This window comes from Haliaeetus leucocephalus, unplaced genomic scaffold, assembly GCF_000737465.1.
Source record: "Haliaeetus leucocephalus isolate CR32 unplaced genomic scaffold, Haliaeetus_leucocephalus-4.0 Scaffold217, whole genome shotgun sequence".
NCBI classification, from domain to species: domain Eukaryota; kingdom Metazoa; phylum Chordata; class Aves; order Accipitriformes; family Accipitridae; genus Haliaeetus; species Haliaeetus leucocephalus.
The window spans coordinates 12,158,004-12,182,944 of record NW_010972653.1 but is presented as its reverse complement, the minus strand read 5'-3'; the positions used below and the strand labels follow the sequence as shown (position 1 = coordinate 12,182,944).

General features: G+C 36.2%; 1 protein-coding gene across 1 annotated transcript in view; it reads right to left on the bottom strand.

Moving 5' to 3' along the window:
• Positions 1–24,941, bottom strand: part of MYOM2 (myomesin 2) — a 79,880-nt gene that overhangs the window by 13,427 nt on the left and 41,512 nt on the right. Inside the window, exons 17-29 of the mRNA XM_010566736.1 lie at positions 23,571–23,692; positions 21,537–21,724; positions 18,434–18,560; positions 13,877–14,055; positions 13,591–13,705; positions 12,842–12,998; positions 12,631–12,737; positions 10,548–10,592; positions 9,953–10,089; positions 6,620–6,764; positions 6,451–6,510; positions 4,869–4,936; positions 1,027–1,137 (exon numbers count right to left, since the gene is read on the bottom strand). Of these exons, the coding sequence (XP_010565038.1) occupies positions 1,027–1,137; positions 4,869–4,936; positions 6,451–6,510; positions 6,620–6,764; positions 9,953–10,089; positions 10,548–10,592; positions 12,631–12,737; positions 12,842–12,998; positions 13,591–13,705; positions 13,877–14,055; positions 18,434–18,560; positions 21,537–21,724; positions 23,571–23,692 (1,561 nt within the window). The remainder of the gene's footprint in view (positions 1–1,026; positions 1,138–4,868; positions 4,937–6,450; positions 6,511–6,619; positions 6,765–9,952; positions 10,090–10,547; positions 10,593–12,630; positions 12,738–12,841; positions 12,999–13,590; positions 13,706–13,876; positions 14,056–18,433; positions 18,561–21,536; positions 21,725–23,570; positions 23,693–24,941) is intronic.

Below are 24,941 nucleotides of genomic sequence, written 5' to 3'. Positions count from 1 at the left end.
ACAAACTTTAGAAATGAAATTTTTCTTCAACCAAAATGATTACTTTTTTGAATCAATCTATGTAAAGCATAACAACAGATCTATATCCTTTAACTGTCCAGATATCAACTCAGTAGCTTTCATTCAAGCAGCAACTGTAGTCAAATTATATCTATGCTAAGTAAATAATGAATTCATTACCCTTACATTCTAAAATCTAACACAGTGATACTGCATTAAAGGCAGCAGGGGTTTTTTGGGGGGGTGGTTTTATTTTAATTTATTTTAAAACCTGAAGGAAAAATATATAAATAAATATATATAGTTGGGAGGTTATTTAATTGAGTCTTAGACTTATACAAGGCCACAAGCAAGTAAATCATAGTAGAAGCATCATATAATTGAATGACAAGTAACAAGAACAATTCAAGACAAGCAGAAACCACCCTCCCCCAAAAAAGTCTCGTCAAGAAAGATGAAGCCACTGGAAAGTCAGTATCCTCTTGCAAGTGAAGTGAAGGAAGAAAATTAGAAGAATATGAAACCAATAAATAAATACATAAATTTAATGGAATGCACATTATGCTGAAAGCAGAAAAACTCGATCTGGGGAGGTTTTGGCACTTGACAAAGGCAGAAACTATGCAAGCTAAGGCTTCAGACCCAAGTAAGGTTGTCCTGTTTGCATAAAGATAAATCTTAAGAATTCATATACCTCAAACCTATTCATTTTAGGCAATAAAACTGAAACACTGTCAGAAATGAGGTGCTTGAACAAATTGATAAATTAAGGAGCAATAAGAACTAACGAGATAGAGTTTACCTACGGACGCTGAAGCAACTTAAGCATGAACTGTCTGAGCTGATAACAAAAATAGATACTCTTTTACCAGCATTAGTTACTCACCAGCTAATTGAAGGGTAGCAAATATGCTTTTTCTTAAAACAGTTCACGGAAATCATGATAGCTGGTTTAGTGCTCTGCCTGGCAAATCTATAGCGTGTCAAGCAGAAGCTGTCAATTCTAATCAGTAGGTGATACTGTACCCTGGGAATACTAAGGTGACATTTTCCCTGCTGCAGATCAGGCACCTCAACGTCAATCCCAGAACCATCCTTATACCACTTGAAAACAGTCTCCTTCTTTGTGTTCGCAACCTGTACAACAGAAAAGGCACATAAGCCTGGCTATGTCCTGAAGAAAGGGATCACAGGTAGGTAGTCACACAGGTACTTTCAACATAAGAAGTCAATTTTTTTATAACACATGTCAAATAAAGCTAAGTAAAAAACCAATTTCAACCAAGTGCTACTAAGCAAACCTTAGTCCTACGGTATTTATTTGCAGCACAGAACTGGTCAGAAGTATAGAGCTTACACCTTCAGAGCCCTGTCAAATCCTTAAAGGCAATTCTGTCAATCTCTTCCCTTAAAGGGTTTTGCACCCTCGCTATGTGGTTGTAGTTTTTCTAGAGATATCTTTGAGGAGTATCTTTGAAATTAGAGCTGCTGAACTCTGCTTTATCTTTTTGTGTTTGCCATGTGTCTCCAGAGAGCTGTAACACAGAACTCAGGCCCTATCTTAGAGCGTCTTCAGCCAATTTGCAGATTTATCCCAGCTACCTAAGCAATGTCTTCCAGGGCTACACTGCAGAGAGCAACAGAAATTATTATTCTGAAAGCATTTGAGACTTCAAAATTGTGAGCTGTACCAGATATCCTTTTTTTCTTCTACATTGTGTCCTATGAGAAGTACAAAGACTTGAGGAATCCTACAAATTGCAGTCTCTCCCAACAAAAAGGGGCTTCACAACGTAGTGCAAATGCAGAGAAGTCGCTTGAAAGCCAGAATTTTGCTGTAGTAGCAGCAGATCATCTAAGAAATGCATAAATAGCCTACAGGCATACCTCAAGTACTGCTCTGATTTTGAAATATAAATTGTGTATTGGTGATGCTTAAAATATCTCTGGATGAATGTCCTCAAACTACGAATTCAAAGAAGCTAAAAGCCCAGCTCTTTTTAGAAACCCTGGCAATATATTTTATTTTTCTCCCTTTCAGAAACACTATGGTTTCTTTGACATCACTATCCCCATACCCTTCCAAAAATCACAAAAATGCAATAGTATTTCTGTGCGTAGCCTGGATACCCAGTCAGCGTGGCTTTGGCAGAAGGACAGAGCTGGCAGGACATTTCTCAGTCCCCAGGCAGTTGCTTTAAAAAGTCTCCTTAAAAAAGAACTGAACAAATGGATAGAGGGCAGCCCAGAAGTTAATACAGATCTGCAATAGTTTCAAGTGGCTTGCTTGGAGGAAAATACATGCACCAATTTCTAACACTTTCATATTAGAGAAGTCATTCCATAGATGGACAGGTCTATGAAAGCTCTCTAGAGGAGACTAGACAAATAGGAGGGCCTCCTATTTTTTGACTCCTGAACATCTCTATAAAACCTGCTCACATTAATCACATATATTGCTGCTTAATAACCAGTGTGCTTGCTATGGATCTCTGACAGAGTATTTGAGATCACAACCTGGCCCAAAGCAATGCCTTGCTTGAGAAAAGTGAGCAGCATTTTACATTTACCAGTAACTACAAAGTGGCTATTCCTGTAGTCATATGACATGAGTGACAATTTTATTTGAACAAAGCCTGAAGGAATAAGCCTTTAATGCTTTTCAACAATTTTTCATCAAAGACTGTTAGCACTCAATCTGACAATAAATAGACTGAGTTTCACATGCAATTTGCACTGCTGAAGTTATTTCATGTTGACATTTACTTTGAAAAGTTACCTTTTTCGCTGTTTAGCCACACACCAAAAATCTTGCTTTTAACAGACACAGTACAAATAAGGGTCAAAGTTATACAAAAGCAGGTAGCTTCTGAACATTCTGAAATTTAGAGGTACTTGAAGAAAAATGATAGTAGATGCTGGCGTATGAAGAAAAATAAACACACAATAAAAAGCAAACACCATCAAATTATCACTCATATGTACAAACATGTCCCACAGGCATGCAAGGGCTACAATGCCAAGAACAAGGTCATCAATCCCAGCTATTTCAGAATTAAACACTAAGTCAATCAAAAGTCAATCAGGTCCAATCACATAGAAAATAAGTGATATGTGAGGTAATGTGTATTACTTTGGATATACTGTTTTATAACACAACCCATATTTGTTCATTATTACTGTTATGAACCTGAATCATACAGTCCATCTTCTGCCCCACACAAGCTTTCAGTTGGCCTGGTTTCCTAAGTCCCCTATTTCATGCCACGGCCTTTGAGAAAGTCAAGGCAAAAAGCCCTTTCTTACAGGTACTTCCTTCACATTATCCCAGGCTCTTTCAAGAGGTAAAATCACCCATGACAATTACTTTCGCGCAGGAGCACAAAACAGAGCCTAGAAGAGACCTGGGCCAAGTGCTATGATATGGCCTGGGGAAGCAGAGATTGTTCCTTAGATGGTTTTTATTAGCACAGAAATAGCCCAGGTCAGCCACACTTGTAACTCAAATGTCAGGTATCTGAAGTTTATAGGACAAATCCAGGCTTTATTGTTTAAACTCTTCCTATGTACAAATATCAGTTAAGCAAGCATAAACAACAGTACCATGTGAACCTAATGGCCAGTCACATACTAACAGTAACAAACATTTTAAGGTCAATGGCATAGTTAAAATGACAAGTGTGCAAACAGCCCATATCCTACATTTCATTTACATAAAATGTTCTGGCCTTATGAACACAAAGGACACTGGTGAAAAGCATATAATCAGACACTCAGCCTTTCACAGTTTCAGTGGTATAAACAGGTTTGACAGTCAATGAAGAGAAGGATAATTTCAGATTAATTTGTAGAGAATTAACACTAGTATAACTGGTTAGGCAACATATAATTCCACATGTGAAGGAAAGGATAAGCAGGGTTCATGTCTGAGGCAAATGCATGTGGAGATTATAAAGTACACCAGCTATGCAGCTCAGTACCAGCAAAGGTACCATCTTAGCTAATGAGTGTTGAGCCTTAAAATGGGGGCACACAGAATGGCAGCTTCACCACCCAGGCCAGTTCTGCCGGGAATAAGTTGAGGTTAAAGGTCTCCTAATTAGTGAGCAGAAAAAAAAGGAAAAAAATTCCACAAATGTGCATGTGAATTGCTCATAATGAATGATTCAAGTTAGTCTAATTAAAAGCCAAAAGCTTACTCAAAAGAAGTGGAGAAAATTAATACAAAAGAGTCCATATTACAAGAAAAGGCAATGAAAAGGAGTTTGATGCCTGTTCAATTCAATTAATTTAGTTATTCAGACCTCTAATTAGTCACTCTAGAAGAGCAACACAAATTAAAATATATCAGTTTAGAATGGCATATAAAGATGTTAACAGCAGAAATTACTCTGAATTCCATGCACATTAGCATTAGTTAAGATTCAAAGGTCATTAGCCAAATATAATAAAAATCATGTTTTATAACTTTAATTCTAGAAGCCTTTGTTGCATGTTTGGTTACAGTTGATTAAATAACAGATGCTTTGGTAGAGGAACCTTTAAATCAGAAAATGGTGAGGAAAGAGTTTGAACTCTGGCTTTGGATGAATATTTTGTTTAAATTATTGTTATGGTTCACAATTATTATAAAGAATTAGATCACCTATCACATTTAGAAGTCTTCTGTAAATTTTTTTTTGTCTTAATGAAGAATACAGCAGAAGACTAGTAAGTCAGAAATTTTTATTTTAAATATTTCTAAATAATAAAAAAAAGTTTTCATATGAAACTTTTAATTTTAAAAATATCAAAATCTTTCCTCATATTTCCTACCTCAACTTTAAATCAACACATTCTAACAAATTATTTCAAGTATATTTCCTCACCTTACAAGCAAGTAAAACTTCACATTCCTCTGTAACTTCCCAATACAGAAACTCTGAGAAGTGAGGACCTAAGAAACAAAATTGTTTTGAAGCATATGTTGTAGAATGAAGAGTATCAGAGAGATGCAGTGAAAAAAAGAAAAAGGATGACAATTATATTATAACATCCTTACATCAGAGTGATGAGAGGGAACTCCTCAACTACCTATGCACTAAAAGGAAAATCCTGTAGTAAGTTTTTATTGTATTGACCCAGGTGTCTACAGTACAGTTTAGAAACCTGAGGCTTATCTCTGGTTTTATGATAATTCATGTAATTCCAAAACGTAAAATGGTGAGACAGATTAATTTACTAAATATGTTTATGCCCAATTGCCAGCTAAGCATAGGAAAGAAACAGAGTAGCTACAAACAAGTGTACAAACAATGTATTTAATGCAAAGGGAACTGGAGAATAAACAAATGTATCCAAACACCCAATTAAATGGTCAAAGCAAAAATCCCATGCCAGACATTATTTGTCTAAATTATATAAAGTGAAAAAATGTATGAAACATTACCAGCAGAACAGGAACTATTCCTTTTCCCCACTGAGGTTCCAATTCTGCAAGTATATGTATATCCTTAAGTAAATTTACTGACATACATAGCCTTTTTAAAATTATTGTGCTTACTCATGTCAGTAAAGTTATATGTTTTAGTGTCTGCAGGGTCAGGGCCCATAACTGCAATATCCAGACCTGGAAGGTAGTAAAGTCCCAGATTTTCACTTAAGTCACTGAGAACTGTAGATCTTGTGAGTTTATGCTGTAAGTGGTATAATTTCCTTCCTAAATCTATTAAAAAAAAAATAAATAATCCCCCCCCAAAATAGAAAATAATCGAATTACATTGCTTATGTAGAGAATTTTATCTAAGCTATTTAGAATAAATGCTTTTAATTATTATTATTACTTTCATCCTAAAAGCCATGTGCTTGCCAAGCAAAAATTACAAACTAGAGCTCAAACTCAATTTTTTAAGCATTTCACAGTGATAGAATTCTGAATTAGGTATCCAATAGTAATTCTTACTTTCAGCTGCAACCAATATTGATAGCAAGTATATAACAAACTCTGAAACTGTATAGCAACTATGCAACAAATATACATTTAGTTCCTGGAATTTTGCCTGGACAGAAACCACAGGATCTGGTTTTTAATCTTCCTTGTCTGATGCTATGCTGTCAACTCTTCTGTCAATTATATTGAAGGGACAATTTGTATGCTTAAAAATAAATGTGCTGGAATGTTTTGTTGGATGAGAGCCTACAGTAGGCACCCTTCTCATGAATATTGAGCAGATAACCTCTTGTAGGGACTCCCACTTTATTTCTTTACTTAGCGAAAGTTCTGTCACAACCTGCATGTATCATATCACAATGCTGGAAAATAAGATCCACCAAGGGTTCAGTGTCTTCTCAGACTCTGCAATATATTCATCTTCTAATGAAATCAATGGAAGTTGGACGCACTTAGTATTCACCAGGGATGCATCATTAGCTGCAAACTGGGCCTAAAATCACCAGTCTACTCTGTCATACCTTGCTTCCTGAGAAATTCCTTTCGCTGGAGCTCAGACTCAGCCAATACTGCCTTGAATGCTAAATTTTAGAAGTGAATGAAAAATGAGTTAGTCACAAAATTACTCCAAGAATAACTAAAATTCATTTCTTCATCAGAGTCAAAGTTTCAATGTTTCGGTGAACATACCATCTCCAATGAGAACTAATGAAGACTGGTTCTTGGCCTTTCCATCTTGAATCTGTACTGTGTAGGTACCTTCATTGTCAATTGTAAATCGGTCCATCACCATTTCTATAATGCCATTTGAACGGTCACAATTTATTTTATGCCTCTGAAATAAACAAAAACTTTAGTATAGTGTAAATTACTTATGATTCCCTGTTGAATTAATCATGTTTTATAACCCTGCCTCCACACTCAATTTTCACATGTCCTTTTAATTGTAAACTATGGAAACAGGGCTGTGCTTGTATTTACTGTTGTACCAGATCCCAGTGGTGACAGAAACCTCTGTGCGCAGCTGCATTTGGAATCCTTGAGTCATCATAATACAGCTGGTTTGGATTTAAAAATAATAGTTTATGGCACTATGCATGTTTGAAGAAGAGCCTACACAGCCAGCCTTTAGCTGCATTATAGCTTCCAGTGCAGCAAGGGGTTTTGCTAGTCTGCTTTTCACTGTTTGTGTCCTTTTTGTGTTCGCGTTCTATTAAATATTCCAGAAAGATAAATTATTGGCAGGCATCATCAAGGAAACAGAAAAATGCAAGCAAATATTAGACAATACTTGAAAGATATGTGTTCTGAATTTGCAGGTACTATTTTAGATACAACCACCTCTTACTAAGTAATACCCTCTTTCATTCAGTGATTAACAACCATGAGGACTGTGTGTCTCACTAACAGTGATGTTGTTTGAATCTCAATTAATAAATTCTGAAAGCAAAGTAAAAATAATCCACAGAAGTTACCTGATTAATACTTTTAGGCAACCAATGTGGCCGAGGATATTACACATTAACTGTTCCATTCATGATGGGACAGAAAAGTAAATGTCACCATCTAGAAGGAGTTCTGTGCAGTAAACTGTTACTCTTAAAAGGAGACATGATGCCTTATAAACAGAATGTTTTGATTAACCTTTTTATTTGACTCCAAAACTAAAGCCTACCTAAAGCCACAGGTAGATTAAGTTTAGGAAAGGGGAAAAAAGAAGGAAGGGGGAAAAAGCTAGTAAAAATACCAGTTATTAAACTCTCTGGGACTATTTCCTTAAGTGGAAGAACCTTTAAGTACTGATCCAAAATTAGTAGGAATGACCCTACAGATATATCTGCTTCAGCTTTGAGGGACACCTCCTGGCCAGCCTCAAGAAAAGATTCACTGTTGTATGGAAAACAAGCCTGGAATAATAGTGTAGACATAGTCAAGATGTTTAGTATTCATTACTGGTACTTTCAAATATACAAATATTACTATTTTAAATCTTAATGGGTTAACTGAAGAATGAAGAAAGAGAAAAGATAATGGAATTAACAAAGCAGTAGCCAACAGATTGCTTAGGAGAACAATTTATTAAATAAATTTCTTAGAGGGAAGGGACTGAGGTATAACATTTATATAAAATAACAGGAGAAAATGCTCATATAATTTGGATATGTGCTTTCCCATATATAGTTCAAAGAAAGATATAATGTCAAAGAATAAAACAAGTTTTTATTAATCAGGAAATTAAGTAGAAAAATTACTTATGTAAGAGTTCATCTGTAAGAGTTCAGGAGATAGGCTAGGTAGGTTAAAAAGAGAAGTTATAAACTTCATCAAACTATCAAAAAGTGCAAATTCAAATTCTCGCTTACAGTCTCTTGCCCACAGAGGTCAAGGACAACACTTGCATTCGTTTCATGAGTTCTCAGGGAGAGTGTTAAATTGAAATCTACCAGAAGCAGAAAAAGAAGAGCAAGATGTAAGTTTTAATCTGATCATTTATCATACTTCTAGAATTATTTTTTATTTCTTGCTTTTGGGTAAAAGAAAAAAATATTAAAAGATTAAAATGACAGCTGATTAAATGGGGCCCAGTTCACGCCATTCTCAGACTATTTTGAAATTTTACTGAAACCGCTCCCTTTTAGGACCTAGAAGGAAAAATTTATCACTTCAGCCAATGTCAAGAATCAGACTACAATTCACCAGCATAACGGTCTATTGAACATGTTCAGTGACTGTAGCCCAGTCTCCAGGCAGGTTTTAGAGTGTAATTAGGCTTCTAACTATTGCCATTATGCAGCAAGATGAAGTTCAATGATTTTATGGGCACCATAAATACTAGGCTTTTACGTGACTTTCCACAAAAATATCATCAGTCTCCAAACGTAAATGTCACCTGTGGGTTACTAATTAAAGAGGTGAAATAATGCAGCTCCACTTCAAGACTCTCTCTGATGTCAACACTTCCAAAACATACGCAAACTAAAAATAGCTCGTTCTGTTCCACTAACGTTGCCAAGACAGAATATTGTCACTTCAATACATCCTAGTCACTAATATTCAGGTTTTCAGTGCTGTAGTTTATTACTTCTTTAAGAAAAACAGAAAAGTATTTTACTCAGAAACACTTCTTCTGCTTGTCAATACGTAATTAAAGTAAACGCTCTTTGTTTTTCTATGGTATAAAGATGCTGATAAGCTTCTCTGGCCAAAACCAGGCTTTGCATCCTCAGGAGTAAACTAAACCTTTCAAACAGGTGCACTGGAGGTAGATTCCTCACAGGAAAAGATATGTCCAGTGTTATACTTTATTCCCAGTAGATGAACCATACTCCAGCCCTGCAAAGGCATGACCTTGCTTTCTTCCCAGCCCCATCTGACCACTTTTTTGTTTCTCTTTCTATGAAAGGTCTTCCTAGAGCTATAAAAATGCATTAAGCTGGTGGCCTGTCCTTTCATCTCCATGTAGCCATTCAATGCCTATTTACTATGTAGGCCAAAATCTAAAAAAAAAAATAAATAGAATGTGACACCATCTAAAAGTTTTATATCTATGACTACTGTTGCATTGTCAAGTGCGTCCCACATTATATGTAAAACTAGTAGTAGTAGCCTCAGAGGGTCTTGCTGGATTGGAGTCCAAAACTGTACTTGAACTAGCTTTTTTGTTTTGAGCTATTTTACTAAAATATTTGTGCACTGCTTTCATCAGATGTGTTTAATACTGGTCTGTGTATAATTTCTCCTTCTCTTTGGCTGTTGGTTGTCTAGCTACCCAAAATGAATACGAACTTCTGAGGGTTAAACTTTGCTCTCCTTTTTTGGTATGAATAATCTCACTCTGCAACAGGAATTCTATACTGCAAAAAAGATTCAAGTTAAAGATTGGCATTCCTTTCAGTTATTATCAGACTTTTAATAACATGTTTTTAAGCAGCTATAAAAATAGTATACCTATTAATACATAAAAGTTTATGTAAGTTTATAAAAGAAAATCACATATATATATAGTATTTAATATGTACTTACATCACTGTTTTCAACTTCTTTATCATTAATAACGAATCTGAAGGTAGAATTTGGTGATAAACTTTCAGCCTGAATCCAGAAACGAACTTCTCCTTTGTCAAGAACCTCATAAGCTAATTCTGATTTCAGAGGTATTGCTGTAGCAAGAAAAGCAATCAAAAGTCAATAATACATGAAACCTTGTGAGAAAAAGGACTACTGTAAAATATTAGTATCTCCCTATTATTTATGGAATGCTGGATATAGAATAAACTTTATGCAGGGAAAAGACATCTAATGCAGTCTTTGGCTGATTTTTAAATTAATTTCTCGAAGGGAGAAAAGAATTTACACCTTATAGTTTGCACAATGCTTAAGGAATTGGCTAGTAGCAACCCATAGTCTATTGTCAAACTTCAAAAGACTTTTAGGCAATGATGATTTTATTAAATGCAAACTGATATTCTTCTAATTGAACAGAAAGATAAGGAAGCAAGTTGTTCCATGAAAAATTAGCCTGCCCTTGTCTCAGGAAGAACCTTTTCGGAACTCCAGTCATTTGTATGTAATTATATTTCTTCTAGAAGTATCAAGTAGATTCAGATCTTCAACTTACTTGGATTCTTTATTTCATTGCTTAATGCCAACAAACGTTCAAACTCTGAAATTAAGAAAAATACTCATGTTTTAATTTATTCTGAAAAGTACAGTCAGAAAACAAGTGTCAAAGAAGGTACATATCAGCATCAGCAGATAATCTCCTTAAGTCTTATATGTGAAATACCTAACCCTCTTCAGAAAGTGATGACTAAAAAATAACATTTGAGAAACTTAAAATTCTGATATATGGATTTAGTGAGTGTTCCTATTTTGTGCATTTTCATACACACTGGCTTATGCAAAAGAATCTAAAGAAAGAACAAAACCTATTTTAAATTCTCTATGGGATTTAAATGAAAGATGGGAGACAGTAGCTTCTAAGTAGTGTTTGAGGTTCCTTTATCTGCTGACTTCCTTTCCGACACTGTACCTGAAAAGCTTGTTTTACTGTGGCAGGAAACAAGACTGAGGGCAGGTTAGTCTGAAAAAGGTACAGAAAGTCCTATTTAATGCACTAAATCCTCATGAAGGTTGTGCGAGAGTCTAGAAACCACTTTGTTAGATTTTCATACTAACCCTATTTATCATATTCATTACTAATAAAGATTTGGAAGATTAACATTACTGCCAATTCCAACTTTATAGATAATGTAAAGACCAGAGGAAATTAGCAAGCATTTATGACATGGTTGAGGATTTAGCAAAATTACAGGAGAATTTATAGCATTTGAGGAAGTAAATGGGCAGTGAAATAATGGTTTTCAGTGTAGAGGTGCAAAATCTAACACTTGCTCATAGATCCAGTACAAATAAAAATGTAATTTTGAGTGACAGATATGACCAGGGAAGACATGGGCTAAGTGTGGGATGGGAAACACCTTTAGTGGTCTTCTATAAAATAACCTCCAAAGGTAGGACTGGTGGTGACAAGACTTACAGACAGCTTTCAGAGTGATGCCTTACAACTAAGCCAAAGGGAAGTTATCAAGAGCAAATGCATATCTGTCTTTTCCTACAGTATTCATTGGAAAATTAAAAATATTACAAGTTTAGCTTCCCTAGAAGAAGCAGATATTGGTAATGACTAAGAGTCCACATAAATGGTCCATGTCCCGGACAACCATATTTTTTGTGTCTGCACATGGATTTCTTCTCAACACCTACTTTGAATGGGAGGTTTGACATGTTTCATACTGTGATAAAAGTCCTGCCTACTATCAGACTCACATTCAGTCTCATCTCCTCTCCTTAAATGACTTAGAAGGTAAGTAGAGGGATTTTCATGCTTAAGGAACTGTGCATAGCAATCACAGCCTGTGGACTGGGAAAGCACCAAAATAATTTTTGTGCTATTTAAAAATAGTAAAGTCACCCCCCCGCTTTGCCTTTCATCTCAGCACCTCTCATGCTAAACCAAAGTCAGACTGAAGCAAATTCATTACAACTCCAATGAAACAAAATACCTACAATGAAATAAAGCAAAACTAATCTAAATTTAAGCTAAAGGATAATTTAACCCTATGTATTCAGATCTAGTTAAAGCAACAACATTTTTCTCACATTCTTCTTAGTAATTCTCTGCACCTCCGTTGTATGAAACTGTATCTGGAGCCTCAAGGTCCGTCTCTATATTAGGGTCCTTGGTAAGCACAGATCTGATGGTAGCTTTATAGCTAACAGAAAACCAATTATTATAAGATGTGAAAGGCTATGAAGTCAAAGCACAGCAAAACTCAAATACTAGAGAAAGAGATTCACAACACAGTGAAAAAAGCAACACTTTTAGACTTTTAACTGACACTGTAACAGGTTTTTGCGAACAACATTATAGTCCCAGCATAAAGAAAACAATTATAATTGGTCATATTCTTTATCTTTTTTTTTTAAAGAAAATATTTCCTTAAGTTATCCAAACTTTCATTATTGTGATAATCAGAAAAATATGCAATCACACAAAGCCTGTTGTGCAGTCTTTTTTGTTTTTCCTTAATGCATAGGAAAGAATGTGAGAGTTGTGGAGTTCTTTTTTTTTCTTGGACAATTTTTAGTGCAGTTGAGGTGGTAAAATGAAGAAAGACTTAAGATGGTAATGACCTTACCTTCATCATCCATTACGAAGCTGGATGAAACCCCATCTGTGTCACTAACTGAGATAGAGTAAGTTCCCAAGTCTGATTTATCAGGATTTTTGAAGTACAGCTTAGAACTAAAATCATCGATAAAGAAGGATATAATTAGCAGGGTTTCTCATGATATTGAGATTTTTAACAGGACAAACTTCTAATAATTTGATAGACTGGCATGACTTACTGATTTCCTTTTGTTTCAATCTTAAACTTATCAGAATCATCAATCTCCTCATATGATTTACCCCACGCAAAATGAGATGCATCTGTAGCTTCTTTGCACTCAAAAGCAAGGTAAATATTACCCTCATCATCCACACCTGAAAAGATTTCTTTTGTTCCTGCAAAATAGGAATCAACAAAAATGTCAAGGCTGCATTTTTCTTTTGAGCTGCAATTCAGAAGTTACTAAAGCCCATGCAAATTTTGTCCATCTTCACTAACAGATACTGATCTTTCTTGCAGATCTTGAAGCGTGTTTATGTCATATGCTGACTCAGCATCACATACTAGCAAGATTCTTACTCTACACAAAAAAAAGGAATACTTAAAATAAATTCTTCTTAAGAAATGAATCTATAAAATGAAACTGAATGTGAGAATGTATGAACAATTTAAGTAAATTAATCTTTTATCACTCTTGAAGCATTAATAAATGAGTTGTCATACTTCTTTTCACTCACAGCAAGTAGCACTTTTGTTTCTGAGAATAAAAACTGAAATAACTGATTATCAGATATTTCCTGCAGTAAATAAAGCAAAAATTCTTGACAGTACCTCTGTATCCACATGATTTTTTCTTTAATTTTTAAGGCTAAGAGCTTCTTAACTCTTGAAATACTTACCTGTGCTACAGTATCAAATCAGATTGATTAAATTCACTTCTAAGTATTTCAGTATTTTAGAAGCAGAGGAGGTAAAAAAGTTCATTACCTGGCCGTGCCTCGACAAGCACTGGTTCAGATATCTCAGATGACTTGCCTACCCCGGCATCATTCACTGCACGAACTTTGAAAACATAGGTATGACCCTGATGTAAATCAGTGACCTTGAAAAAGATAAAGAGCAAAGCCAAATTAAAAAACAATATCTAAACTCTTTTGTTTACTTATATGAAGATGTTAGCAGAAGCCCAAGTTCAAATACACACCTTTGTTGTACTCAATCAGATGTTTTTAGAACTCAGTTTTGAATTAACACTAACTGATGAAAATGTTACCTTAAAATAGCGCTTTGAAGTAGGTTTGTCATTAGCAGTGATCCAGTCTTCTGTATCTACTTCCTTATAGTCCACTAAATACCCAGTAATAGGGCTTTTGCCTTCATACACAGGAGCTTTCCACAGAAGAACCAGTGATGTATTTCTAACTTCACAAATCGTGAGATCATAGGCAGGACCTAAAATATTTCAAATATTGGAAGTTCACTTCAATATAATACAGTTTTGTAAACTGGCCCTGTAGAGGCTGAAATGCACCACTTTTTAATTTTGTTTTGACTCTGTTTGCTTTCAAAAATCTCATTCTCAACAATAAACCTGGTATATGTGGTATTTTGGTTGTTTTCCCTTCATGGCTGTGTACAGCAATACCTGTTTTATGCAGTGAGTGACGTTAGTATTCTGAAGCATACATTCTTAGCTAGATCTCAGTAACTCCATTTTAAGGAAAAGTTATTCATGTGGAAAATCCATGCAGTTTAAAATTTTCCAACAAGCAACAGAGGTTTCTTGTCTATTATTTAATTCACCAGCCCTACATCAAATCTGCTTCACTGAGCCTGACTCAGGTTCATAATTTAGCACCAGGATTTTTATTTTTTGTTGGTATACATGAACCATGATCCATCAGACTAATCCAAAACCCACTGGTACCAGTGGACTTTGGATCAGGTTTCTTGTTCCCTGACAGAAGAATTTTTCATTGTGATGTGGAAAACAGTAGCCAAGAAGAACTTCTTAAGAGGATATCTGTTAGGAGAACTATTTACACCAAAAACATCCTGCTGCTCTATGAGTAAGTGAGAGTTCATACGTTTGCAGCTATCCAGTTATGTTCTCCCACTATACTTTCCTTCTCCTTCACTTAACTGTTTTGGTGTCTTTCAGTTTAACTTGTAGCATTTATTTTTTACTATACCTTTAATATTTATTTATACTAGTAGACTATAAAGCATAATTGTAACAGTTTCCTACCATGCTGAAAACACCCGTGACAGAATACTGATATTTAGCCAAATTATGTAGCTGGAAGCTTCCTTTTTGTGCTTTAAATTTAGAGTAAGGAACCCTGAAAGTACCTGAGACTTAGGGATTTTCTCAGTGCTGTCAGTTTGGCCTAATTTAAGATATTACTTTTCCCTACAACACATCTCACCATTTAAAATAAAGAAGAGTAGAAAAACCTTACAAATAAACCTGATTGCCATTCCAGCCCACATGATGTTAATGAGTAATGAATGAACATGAAGTGTGTAAGGGATGATATTCAGCAAATATACAGAAAAAAACAGTAGAAAAGTGTTTCTCCATAGTGGATAAGCACATTTCAGAAAAGAAACATATAAGTACCTATTGCAGACCTTTGGAGGATAAATACTAGATTTCTCATAGAAAGACTGCAATTTTCAAGGAGCCTAAAGCCTTCTCTCAGGGGTCTTTAAAAATCCCAACCTAAATGTCTACATACCCACAGATAATTAAAATTCCACTGGCAGATGCACCTGCTAGAAATCTGGACAGTAGAAAAAAATGTGTAATGAAGTATATTCTATTCTGAGGATTCTGAGACCCCAGATGTTTCATTTTTTTTTGAAGTCATGCAAAATAATTCATTAGCTATCATTGCTAACTCACAGAGGCTCACAGAGATACCTAAGAGTAGAGTTCTGCAGAAGGATGAAATAATTATGGGTTCTGGGCAAGGAATCCATCACTCATGCGGGAAATCCTGCAAGGGTTTTTTGGCTTTTCTAAGGAAACCTCCCTTCCATATCAAAAGGTGGAAGAATATTTCGTTGACACTGGGAGTATACTGCAGTCACATTACATTAGTCTTCAGTATCTTCAGCGAGTCAGGGAAGAGGGTTGGCCTCTTTCTCCCAGTCTTAAATCTCAATTATTTCTTTTCATTATTGCTATGACATTGTTTAAAAACTTATTCTAAAAAAAGCTTGTGAAGTATTTTAATAGGTTTGGCAATTTGGGAGGGGATGAGGAGGTTGTTTGTTTGTGGTGGGTTTTTTTAAGCAGGAAGAATGCAATACTCTCTGTTTCAAGTATTTTCATAATGAGAACAATGTAATCAGCCAAGGAGTAGAAAGGTCAGATTCTTCATTATGAAAATGGAAATTTCACTCTCTTCATTTCCTGAAAGTGTCTTTTATTTTATTTCTTTATATATCATTTAAAATGAAGGATAATCTTCACTTGTTTACACACTAGGCAATTTCACTGATGTTTTGAAAACACTGTAGAGTATAAATCACAGATCCTTTCTCTAAGGAAAATAATTGTTCCACGGATGATGCATTTATACTAAATATTACAAGATATAAGAAAATGTAATTAACACAAAGGGAGTTAAGGTCAGGAGATTAAACATTTTGTTATTCACAGCTTTGCCATGTCGTTAAATCCAGAAGGTAAGACTTATGAACTCAGAAGAATTTAGTTAGAAAACACAGAGAACAACTCTCTGGCAAGCAGTTTTGCAGAAAAGAATCTGGGCATTAAAAAGAAGTAAACTTGGAACCTAGCATAACGGTGTAATTTTTTTAAAAAAGACAAATAAAAGGGGATTTGTAAGCAGGCAAATAATTGTAGGTGGTGTGGAGTTATCATTTCTCTGATCAGCACTGAAAAATCTTTATTTGAAATAATGTCTCCAGTTTGCACCCTGCCATTCAAGAAAGATATGAACCAACTAGAAAAAGTTCAAGGAATAGCAAAAATTTATTTATTTAGAGATAGGGAACACATGATTTATGGGGAAGGTTGCATTAACTGGTTTTTGTTAATTTAAGTGGAAAGCTAGGGGTCTGATAAAGTCTTTAAACACATAGAAAAGCTGTTGCAAAGAGGAAAAGAATAAACTCTTCATGTCCTTGGACGACAGGACAAGAAGCAAACAGGCTTAAATTGCAGGAAGAAAGATCCAGGAATATTAGAAAAACTTTTAATCTGTAAGCATAGTAAGATTAGGCACAGATCCTATCCAAAGAACCTGGACTTTTTCATAGGTATAAGTCGTTAAGGATAGATTACACAAGCCTCTGTCAACAAGATAGGTATAGCTGATCCTGCATGTGGGCAAGAAGTTGAATTGGGTGACATTTGATAGTCTTTCCTAGCAAACAATTCCATGATCTTACCAAATTGTTTCTTGTTCCAGGCAAGAATTACTTTTTTCATATAGCATAGAAAAGAAAACTGAAATTTTCCTGCTGCCTTATGCTAATTATGCCTTTTTGAAATCACTGAAAATTCCAATAGTTTTACAAAACCAGATTGAGGGGTTGGATTTTTTTTTTCGTTACTGAGAACATAACTGCATGAACATTTATGCATGAAACAGATGTGTGTAGGTGTCAGACAGCTCCTGATGACATAAACAAGTGTTAGAATGGATCTTTAATTGCATACCAAAGCTCAATGTCATAAATAGAACTTGATTTAACAACACAGCAGTATTTTACAGCATTTTGGGGAAAAGAAGGTAGAAATATATTAAAGTGGTAGGTGCCTGTGTTTCTGTTACGGGCTGTACTGTGACACGCTTTGTTTAGGCAAATCAGTACCAGACATCAGAAATAGCTGCAGCAAAAGTGTTGCTTGGTATGAGCGAGGGCAGTATAAAATAAGCAGAATGGGCCTTCAAAAACCCTTTCATAGTTTATTTACAGAACTTGAGCATTACTGAGGGGAACCAATTCCCTAGATGTCTAACATTTGGGCACAAATTCATATGCTCACATGAGGTAGGCTAAAGTTTACCTTTATTTTGCCCTGGGTCCTGAATTCACAATACTTCTTATTTAACATTTTCTACAGTTAGCATTGCAATTAACAGTCTTCAGCTGCATCTACACTGCTAAATTACAGACAACCTAAACACAGGTTTAAGCACTAGCACGCAGTCATTCCTACTGTATGTTTGTTAGCACATTTGTCCTAACACCTGGCTAATAACAATCTCTCAGGTAACACCTAGGTTCTAGGGGAATCTAGGGGAAACACATGAATAAGGGCACACTAGTTGAGAGTGGGAGACTTGAGCTGTAAAGTGTGAGCTACACGGTGCTACTTGCCTCTATGTCAAGAAACAGGCCTCTGTTGTGTCTTATTTATGAGCAGAAAACTATATTTTTGGAGTCTAAAACTCCAGGAATATTCTTAATAGACTGCAATTATGGTGCAGAGATGCCTATATGTTGTACAGGTGCTGAGGGTGAAGTGGAGCTTGTAGGACTGAGGGTGAAGAGCTGATAGAGATAGTCTGAAGGCTGAAGACTTCCTGCTCTGAGCTGATGTGGGCAGTGAAAGGAGACACTCAGCAAGCTAAATAAAGGTCACCCACTTCCCAGGACATTCAATGTCATTAGTCGGGATGTGGAGGTAGCTTTTACTAGGAGATCTCAGAAGCAATGGCAATCTCAACAGGTAATATGGCAGAAATTAACCAAAAGACATCCAGCAGAGTTTGGCTGGAACATTACCCTGACTGTGTTTTAAGGAGTTTATATTGAAGTGAAGTTCATGAGGAACTAATAGGCTTACCAGGTTCTGGCATAGTCCAGGCTTTACACTTAAAATGCTCACTGGGATCTGAAGGTTGACCTATTCCAATCAGATTTGCAGCAGCAACTTTGAATTCGTAGAAGGCATCTTCTGTCAGATCCTCTACCTTTTTTGAGAAAACAATTCAACATATCAAAAGCTATGATTTATATTCTTTTAATAAATTAAATACTTAAAAATAATTGTTGTGGTTTAACTCCAGCTGGCAACTAAGCACCATGCAGCCACTCACTCCCTGCCCCCCACCCAGTGGGATGGGGGAGAGAATCCCAAAAAAAAAAAAAAACCTCAGGTTGAGATAAAGACAGTTTAATAGGACAGAAAAGGAAAGGAAAATAATAATAATAGTAGTAGTAACAATAATAAGAATAGAATATACAAAACAAGCAATGCACAATACAATTGTTCACCACCCGCTGAACAAAGCTCAGCCAGTCCCTGAGCTGCTGTGTGCCCTGGCCAACTTCTCCCAGTTTATATACTGGGCATGATGTCATATGGTATGGAATATCCCTTTGGCTCATTTGGGTCAGCTTTCCTGGCTGTGTCCCCTCCCAGATTCTTGTGCCCCTCCAGCCTCCGCTGGCAGGGCAGTATGAGAAGCTGAAAAGTCCTTGACTTAGTATAAACACTGCTTAGCAGCAACTAAAACATGAGTGTGTTATCAACGTTATTCTCATCCTAGATCCAAAACACAGCACTATATCAGCTACTAGGAAGAAAATTAACTTTATTCCAACTGAAACCAGGACAATAAGCATTGGTTAAATAATTATCAGGCCTTACTGCTGTGCTGGAGTACTGGAAGGATCTAATTTGAAGATTTTACTCTTAAACCAAACACACGGCAGAGATATATGTTGTACTTCCATGTTTCAGCCACATCATCCTAGGAATAACAGCACTCAATATATTGGCATGAGAGGCTGTAAAAGGTTAGAGCAAAGGTCCAGGGAACCCGCTCAGTGAATAACCACTAGTAGATACTTATGGGTGAGTGTTCTAACATGAAATACCTTTGCTTATGAATGAAATAGCATTGCTTACGAATAGTTATTCATAAGCCATTCACTTAAGTAAGAGTTCAAATGGTGTTTTGGTCTAAAGAGGTCATAGTGGACTGACCAGGGAAGAAAAGAAAACAACAGGAAACTAAAGGAAAAGCCAATCCAATTAGTTCCACAGTGTGCTGGTATAACTCTGGGAAAGATTCTCTTGGTAATTTTTTCTGGCTTGTACGTGTCTTTCTCTTAATATTACCTACCTTTACAAAGTGAGGAAGAAAGCACTGGAAATAAGATAACCAGAATCCGTGCTACACCTCTGCAAATGTCCCTGATAAATGAACCCTGACTTATCTAATGAGTCCATCACCATCTCAGATTTTGAGGTCAAGGTAGACAAGCTATAAGGCATAATCTTCTTGACACCCTGAGCACCTCATGGTAGCAGCCCTCTTCCATCCTTCCTCTTCCAGAACACCTAAATACACTAAACAAGGCTTCTACACCTCGGTCCTCTGCATAATTTTCCCAAAGTTATATTTAAGCATATGTCCCAAGAGAAAGAGGCAGCTGAGAGTAGCACTTCCAGTGGAGATACTGAACAGTTTGGTATTTTCGTTAATAAATAAACTATAACTATATATATAAACTATATAAATAAACTAAACTATATATAGTGTGATTCACAAGAAAGAATAACAGTTCAGCCTGTAAAAATGGTTTTGAGATCCCAGGTTTTTAAGGGAAAGAATATTTGTGGGGTTCCCATAGAATTATTTAATCAGAGAGGGTTAAACCTTTAGTGATTGCCCAATACTGTACTGTATATCTCAGGGCCTTCTCCGCTTGCAGCATGTCATAAAATATTCTGTGCTACTAAAAGCTGTCTTGCTGTTATTTCCCATCAGTATTTCAGATTCCAGTCACTCAAACTAATGTATGAAGATGCACCTTCAGGCACAAATACAGTTACTGGCAGGACTGAGACTTAAGTATCCAATTAATTAAACTCTGAATGGTTTCCCTTAATTTACATTACTCATTTGTTTACAAATACATTTAAAAATGAAAATATCTGGAAAGCATTGCTTAGTATTGCCCTTTCATGCCTATCTTACCCACCCTTTTTATTTCTCAACATCCATCTGTTATGTCAGAGATGCCAGTCATAAACTCCCTCACAAGCATACATACACCTGAGTATTACCGGCTGCCTTCTCTGCATGAAACGTTCTTCCTGAGCTCATCTGCAGCATTATTTTCTACTTTAGTGTCAAATATCTGCTAAAGACTTACTTCTGCCCTGAGGCTTATAGGAAAGTTGCTGACTTGTGGAAACAATTTTAAGAAGAATTTGGGAATAAAATCTGATTGTTTAACTTAACAAGCATCAGATTGATTAATTACTTGCTATATCCTATCTTCCTAACCGTTCCTCATGGAAGTTCACATCAAAATTTTCCTTTTTTTAAGAAACATTGAATACATTGTAAGTGCAACCGGAAGTAATTTATTTCAAAACTAAAATCATCTCTCTGGTACTCTGGAAAGGAGGCGATGAGGCATAATGCTATGTTTGTTAATATACTTCCCTTTCCAGCTGAAGGCAGATTTTGAGAGTAAGAACAGGGAAAGTTATATTTGTCCTCAGCCCATCTCTATGTCATTTACAAGTCTGCAGTTCTACAGACAGCATGGTCTTCTATCCTGCTAAATGCTTCCATCCTTTCTCTGCATGTTATTACAGTGGTGATACATATAGTGCTCATTAATGAATATAGTTTATGAAGCATTTTATAGCTCATTTTGTTCTTTGTGAAAAATGTGCTTCACACCTTTTTCCTCAAAAATTTCCTCATCTGCATGGCCTTATCGGTCTTAGAATTTCATAGCAGGGGATGGCACTGATGCTATACCCCAGTTTTTAGGCTTGCTACATTCCAAAATGCACAATGGACGGGCCTGGTTTTTTTGTAGTAAGTATTTAAAGAATTTCTGTGCAAGAAAGTAGAACTCTGCCAAAAGCAAAGAAATAGTACAAAACAACTCCAGAAGGATAAGGATTAAAAAGCACCAACCGTATAAATTGTCCTGGTAATAAGGGAAGAATTTACTTCATGCCAGTTTTGATGGTTAGCTTCCCTTTTATCCATATAATAACCAAGGATTGGTGAACCTCCACTGTACTTCGGTGCTTTCCAGCCAAGAGTCATTGAATGACCATCACAGTTCAGAAGTGTGATACCATGAGGATATGACGGACAAGCTATAAGGAAATAAGCAACCTGAGTGTTAGGACAGAGTCTAAAACAATGCAGTGTAGAAGTTGTTTAGCACTTTTTGTATTGCTTTTGTTTTCTCCGGCGTACTGCTAGCAGTTGCATATCGGTAACAAAGTAGTTATAAAGCTGCTAATCAACATTAATTTTATCTCCAAACATAAATGTGGAAGCTTTTGAAACAATAGAAATAGAAAATATTTAGACATTCACTAGCTTAACCTATGTTGAGGCAGAAGAGACATTTCCTTCATGAGCTTACCTGCATGAGTTTACTCCCATCTGTAGCAGTAGCAGAAATGTCACCAAAGTATCTTCATCTCTAGGAAGAAAACTGTTTTCCTGAGCTTTTTACACCTGTACTACTAGCAAACACCCTTTCTAGCAAGCACAGTTTTGTATTTGTCGTCTGTACATGAAAGTTTGCCTGGAGTTAGCCCTTTCTTGACTCTCTTGTGCTGCAGTCAGTACAGGCTAAGCTCCTGCCCCTAAAGCTCATCTGATATTTTCAGTTGAATTACCAGCATAACTTGAGAGAATGTGACTTACCTCATTCAGAAAAGAATACGTTAGCAGAGGCCTTTAATACAGTCCCTGATCTTGTAGCTGTACTAGTGATCAGCATGAAAACAGATAGTAATCAGCAGAACTGGTCTTTTGTTCTTTCTTTCAAATGTGGCGTCATACTCAGAGGCCATAAAACATGGCCTTTGCAATTATTACCACTTCTTGGTAAATAAGAATGACCACAGCAAACTCCTATAAATGCTCTTAAAACAAAACTACAGAAAAATTCCGTCCATGCTAATGTAAGTCACCTATAAATAGTCCCGCTAAATTCCTGTTAAGGCCAAAATGGATACAAGCAATCCACATCCTGTAAGTGTGTGTAAGATCCATGTGCTCTGTGTTTGGTGACATACCCCATGCAACCCACATATTTGAAACACACAGTGACAAAATAAAAGGTGCAAGTACATTTACGACATAGGGGTGATATATGTACAAGTGTCCATGCACCACCTACCCATATGAGACACACTTTTTCCTAAAAAAATCAAATAAAGTAAGTTTGTCAGTATCTTCTCATCCAAATTTATCTTCTAATAGCCATTCTGAATTATAAATCTTTTAGATTATTACTTCTGACAAGTATGCCTATTGGTGGTCTTCTCTAAGAGGTGGAGGCCATTCAGGTGGAGAAAAGGTGTTCTATTTTAAATTTTTCAGTATGAAACTGAAACTGTGCAGAAATGAAAATTGGACCATAGTAGCCCAGCTCCGTGTACTTTCTCTTCTAAGTAATTACCCAGCCTTTCACGCAGTGTGCATCACTCCCATTGAAGGTTGCACAACGGATTGTTCTTACACTGAAATTGTGTTTGCAGGGTACCAGAGGAGGTAGATTGTGCTCCAACCCAGAGCAGCTAAAGGGAATTTTCTGTTTGGTTCAGACACATAGTAAAAAAGTTTCTTGAAACTCTACTAAATGGAGAACATTCTGTGCTACACTGATTTGCACCACTCCAGATCACCCAGAAGCTACTTGTCTAACTTCATATTTAGTTTCTTTGTTACAGCTGAGGAGCAGAAGGCAACATGGTCATTATAGCGAATCTGACCCAGTATTTCTAACAGGCATTACAAATAACTTTTTTTAAACAATGTCTTTTCTCTAGAACAGCACATGCCAGAGCATAAGCATCACTAAGGGGATGTGCTTGATGGCTGCAAAATGTACCATTATAGCAAATGAGACCAAGGGAGTTGATTGCTGAAAATATGTAACTCATTCAAGAAACAAGAAGCTGACTCACACAGAATCATACTTACTAAGGGCTGCCTGTACTGTTATAGCCTCCGACTCCTGTGAGTTTTCACTGAATCCTACAGCATTCACAGCTTTCACACGGAAGATGTACTGCTCTCCAGTTTCCAAACCATGAACAACAAACCTGGGTTAAAAAAAAAAATAACATCACGTATTAGTATATATTTTATAGGAACCATTCTGTGCTGTAACATGAAATCTTGGCAACAATCTGAAAGCTCAACTTCATGAGTGGTTCACAAAGGAAAATATGTCTAAGAGGGAAACCGTAATATAATGACGTAATGTAGTACAATATAATTGGATGGGACACTGGAACAAAAGTCATAGTACTCATTAAATTGCTAGTACTGATCTACCAGGTAGAGTCAGATAAACTATAATATATTCCCTCTGAACTTTGGCTTGCTAAATTCTAATCTATTTTGGGAAGGGACTTTATGTTTCACTATATTTTCAGAGTCACTATCAAAAATAGCTTTCAGTTTTGATCTGAGGTTCTAGGTAATTATTGTACCAGATAGTCAGAAATATCTTATTGTAGGATATGTTCACACATGAACAAATGAAATGTTTTTTTCTTATTTTTGTGTTGTCCCAATCCCTTTGACCAAGAATTAGTCTCTACTTTTTCTTTGATCAAATTCCTTGACTACTTGATCAAAGGATTCAGCAGAATACAGTCACTCAAAATTAATTAATAACTGACAAAATACACTAAACATGCTTGTTTAGTGCTTGTTATATATCCATAAGAAAATATAAATTGCACACCTAAACTCTGCATTTGGTGAGAGATTCCAATAAAAGTAAGCATGATTGTCACAAAGGAAATTACTTGGAGAATCACACAATGAAGTGTGATATTTTCAGGAGGGAGTAAGAAATCATCAGAAATACAGACAGGGCAAGCATCATGACAAGGCAACTAGAAACATGGGTTACTCTCCTTTGCCCTTAGATGTAGCAGGTCAGTGAGCCCTGATGTTTCTGGGACAGGACACTTGGATTTCCTGCACAGTAGTGTCAGCAGCTGAAGCACTTTCCTCACCATGTTTATAGCAGACGTGGCCTGACCTTTTGCCCTGATGTCCAGGGACTATGGGAAAGCTTCTGAGTTCCTTCTCCTTCTCATACTCTTCCTCATGTGCATCAGGTCTGTTTACCCCATAACATAATTCAGACTTTAGGAAAGGCATTTATTTTATGTTTACTCATGTCCAAGACTTACAGAATCATGTCTCTAGAACCTGCTTTTATAACTCAAAGTCATGGAACAGCCAAAAGACTCTTCTCTCTGGAGAGAAAAAAAAAAAAGGGGGGGGGGGGGGGGGGACGGCGTCCGAAAAATATTAACTCAAATTGCAGAGATT